At 39.0% G+C, this 4,636-nt stretch overlaps 1 protein-coding gene across 1 annotated transcript; it reads left to right on the top strand.

Moving 5' to 3' along the window:
• Positions 1-1,281: 1,281 nt before the first annotated feature.
• LOC136851155 (ionotropic receptor 93a-like) lies at positions 1,282-3,869 on the top strand. The gene is made up of 5 exons (XM_067125114.1): positions 1,282-1,683; positions 2,026-2,285; positions 2,395-2,532; positions 2,900-3,086; positions 3,394-3,869. Exons 1-5 carry the CDS (start codon positions 1,480-1,482, stop codon positions 3,661-3,663), a joined length of 1,059 nt encoding a protein of 352 aa, XP_066981215.1. The 5' UTR covers positions 1,282-1,479; the 3' UTR covers positions 3,664-3,869.
• The last annotated feature ends 767 nt before the right edge of the window (positions 3,870-4,636 follow it).

Below are 4,636 nucleotides of genomic sequence, written 5' to 3'. Positions count from 1 at the left end.
ATCACCTAATAAAAAATTCCCCTTCGGTGATACTTCCCCATCGAGGATATTCCCGAAGTAGCGTGAATTAGATATTAAACGACATTTGTAGCTTCATAATTGTATATAAATCACGGTGTGATAAAAAAATTTAGTATTATATATATATACATATATATATATATATATATATATATATATATATATATATATATATATACTGTAGATATATAGATAAATAGATAGACACAGATAATTTATTGACTGACTGAATAATTCATTTCAGGGGTGGCGTTTACAGCTACCTGCCATACGGCAAGAATGGAGATGGCCAGATGGTCCGGGTAGGAAGCTGGTCCCAGAAAGATGGTCTGATGCTGGTCTCGAGTTATCAACTTTATCCCGAGAAATACCTGAAGTAATTGAGTAGTGAGTGACTAGTTAACTGGGTGACTTAAAAAAATATATATGTATATAGATAGATAGGTGCTGTATATATATGTATACACATATATATGTATATAATACATACATACATATATATATACATATATAATATGTATATATATATATGTATATATATATATATATATATATATCTATATATATATATATATATATATATATATATATATATATATATATATATATATATATATATATATATATATATATGGAGAGAGAGAGAGAATCTGCTGTTTGCATTTACTTACATCTCTCATAGTGTCAAAAACCACCCCTTAACTTGATTTCCTCAAGTCTAAAGTAGAAACCATATCCTAAAGATTATGAAGAAACCAAGAGTTTCAGGGCTCTGGCTCTCTCTCCCCCCTCAGTTTCTTCGGTGCCGAGGTGGGGATGACGGTGTGGCCCTTCATGCCATACTTCATGGCTCGAGAAGAGTCTGTGGACACTAGTGGGTCGCCGGGCACTGGCGCCCCTAGCGGGCGCACAAGCAACTATACTGGGAGAGACTACATCATGTTGGTGACCATGAACCAGTTCCTCAATTTTTCCATCAAGTTCATTCCCACGAAATCCTGGGACGAGGTGGTTAAGTGGTACAATTTTCTTTGATTTATCTGTTTCAGTTTCTTATGTTCATTCACCTTTTACTTCTCATCTTCTCGCTCTGATTTTCTCTAATGTCACGAATGAGTTTTATGATATTTCACAAAAATCGTGGGAAATCGATTTTAAGCTTATACGGGTTACATCTTCTGAAGTTGAAGCTCATTTTCACTCATTTCGTGATTGGTGATTTGCTGTCTGAAAAGAGAACACTAAAAGAGATCGCAATTAAAAGCTGGAAGTCACTAAAATCTCTTTCCGAGCAGCTTCATTTTACGAACTTGAGCTCTGAATGTTTCTGTAAACAGCAAAGTTAACCCTCTCAGTTTTATCCATTGATCACAAATGACTGATTAACTTATTGATTCTGTGACTGAATAACAAGTTCTCTCGCAGGTCATCCTCCTGGTGAAGCAACGAGTGTCCTTTATGTCCCCGATGAAGCTGGCCATCATGCCCCACCTCCTGAAGGAACTCGATTTCACAGTCCCCATCGAGCCTGCCACACTGACGTTCAGTATGGCCAAGCCTACGCTGAAGCCCCGCTGGCAAAGCCTCTATTATCCGCTGACGGGTCAAGTCTGGGTCTCGATCCTGGCCATGATGATCGTCATGCCAGCCGTTTTCATCATGGTGAGTCTAAAATTTGGCGTTGCATTTCTTTTTTTTATAAATTTAATTCCGTGTTCGATAAATTAGGACTGCAAATTGGTTGTATTTATTTCCAGTGTAGTTTTCTAGCCGTTCGTAGTTTTGCATTCATTTTTAAGCAATTATTCCAGTTGGACCTTTCATTGTTCTATTGCATTTTGTTTCTGATAAATCACACCTGTTTATTAATTTTTTATTTCCTTGCAGTTGATTTTTTTTTTTATAACATTCGGCATTCATTATGTACAGTTTGAAAGATGTACCGCACAGATTTCTGGAGAAATTTAACGCCCACTAGTACTAACTCCTCTCTTGCCTTCGCAGATCACCAACATCGGAAGCAACCGCGAAAACAAGAGACACACTGGAAGGATCATCCTGGAAATGACTGGAACTCTCCTTGGTCAGAACTTCCACAGCCAACCATCCACGAGAAATTCGAGAAGGCTCCTGGTGGGTTTTTGGCTGGTGTTCGCCTTCATTATGGGCACGGCCTACAGAGGAAACCTAACCGCTTTCTTGACCATACCCAAATACCCTCCGAGAGCAGAGAACCTCCCGCAGCTGCTAGCGAAGAACGCAAAGTATGAGAACTTCTTCCTGTTCATGACTTTTGCTGACAATGATATTACTTTCGAAGGTAATACATCTACTGTATGTAAACGAGTGATTAAACACATCTCAATTCTTTAGGGTAGCAATGCCCCCAGACGCCGTTGACTTCTACAACGGCTTCAAGCAATCGCCTTCCAGCGAATTTCGAACACTCAGCGAAAGGGTGACCTTCGTCGACTCCTTCTGGGAAGGCCTGCAAATGGCCGAGACTTCCAAGTAAGTCAGAGTGAAAATATAGCTAACTGATTTCAGCAATTAGCTCTCGTATCGACAGTGTCAGCTCATACTTTCTCGTGACATTTAGCTAACGTTTTATCCAAAACAAAGACTTTTTAAAATCTTATTTTTTATGTTATTTCTTTCAAAACAGGGTGAATATAAACAGTTATGAAATTATACATTTTGTCAAGATTCGTTTTCTTCAAAAATAAAACATATAAAGCGAATAACGCATCCTGCGACGATGGCAACTAGTCGCCGCGATGCCAGTTTGTAGTATCAAAATAGACTTTCTTCACATTTCATTATCTGGTAAGGAAGACCCAAACCACAATTTATCAAAAAACATGATATATCATTTTAGTTCAGCCTACATGTACGAGCGACGCTTCATGGAACTGATGATAGCCCGCCACTTTACACCTCTCCAGTCGTCCAGCCGCCTCTACGTTGCGCGCCAAAATGTGTGGCCCGGTTACTCGGCTTGGCCTATCATACGGGACGCCCCTTTCAAACCTGTGATAGACCGATGCATCCAAGCTTTCAATGAGGTTAGTAAGAAACGTTCACGTGTGTAGGACCGTCATTATTTCTTTAAAAATTGTTTAGTGTCTTTGTTTATTCATTTAGATCCTTTTTTTGTGATGGGAAGAATTCTGTAAGATAACAAGCATGCACCTAATCATTTCAATGTTTAATTCTCAAGTTATTAGTATCTTTAGTCAAGTGTTCGCAGGAGGTACCATTATAACTGCTTATAATTATAACAAAAGAAAGGAAATGAGAATTGTCATAAGACTGAGAGACAGAGAGACAGAGAGAGAACCATTCTTTGCAGACACCCTATCTCCCCATCAGGCTGGCTTGATCGAGAAGTGGGGCGACATGGTCGTTGAGGATGCCCGCCGCATCAGCCGAAAGAAAAAACGTCTTCAGCAGCAGGAGGAAGAAAATGGGATGGGAAATGACGAGGAAAGCGAAGCGAAGAGCGACCAACACACAGCAAGTCAGGCCTTGACCATCGTCCACATGCAAGGTCCTCTGTTCTTGCTACTGCTGGGGCTCGCGGTTGCTGGCTTGGTGTTCGCTGTGGAGGCGATGCTGTACGCTTGGTTGGTGAAGCGTTAAACCCCGTGGAAAGATGAGCAAGTGGAAAAAATCCTGGATTTATCGATTTATATCACATGCTGGGGATAAAATCAACGGCTATAGTCACTCAGAAAAACGTTTATTTCTCTAAAAAGTAAATAAGAAAATAAATGATAATGAATTATTTGAATCGTTACTGTGGTCAATCTGGATAAAGTAAGGTATTTGATGACTGTAATTTCTTTAAATACATGTAATGTTAGTGAAGCATAAATCGAATGAATTATTTTTCCTCCTCTAAGTTCTTTTAAAAAGGTAATACACACACATATATATACACACACACACACACACACACACACATATATATATATATATATATATATATATATATATATATATATATATATATATATATATACAATGTATATATAAAAAAAACGTTCTCTAAGAGTGTCTGCACTCAGAGAAAAGCCCGGATGATGGCTGTTACCAAGTTTATACCTTTACTGTCGAATCGTGGATGAACCCCTGTGCAGAAAAATTCGGCAACATTACCTCATCAGTTATGTGTTGAAAAACTCTATGTACACTGAGCCACTCACCTACTCTTTCTAGTTCATCCTCTCCTCTTCCCTTCTAGCACTTCCCACATTCCCGTTTCACAGCAAACACTTGCTCCACACACCCTTTCTTCTAGCCTAAACACACTCTGATCTTCCCATTGATCTTATCTGTCAATCCTTCTGTCATGTGTCTTACTTTCCCAGACAAAATTCCACAGTATACCTTCCCTTATATACTAGGTAACACTGTGCCCTGCAATATTACATTATGTCGCTTTAACTTTCTTTCAACCTTACTTCTACACTGAAAAACGATCATTCTTTTCATCTTTTCCTTCAGAACCTTTCCTCTCATCCAGACATACCGTACAAACTCTGGTCAGTCTCTTGATCACACTCTGACCACTATGCTGCGCCATCTCATTTGTGATCCCATCAGCCTTGGT

Source organism: Macrobrachium rosenbergii, chromosome 23 (assembly GCF_040412425.1).
Source record: "Macrobrachium rosenbergii isolate ZJJX-2024 chromosome 23, ASM4041242v1, whole genome shotgun sequence".
NCBI lineage: Eukaryota > Metazoa > Arthropoda > Malacostraca > Decapoda > Palaemonidae > Macrobrachium > Macrobrachium rosenbergii.
The sequence above is the reverse complement of the archived record's forward strand: the minus strand, read 5'-3'. Positions and strand labels throughout refer to the sequence as shown.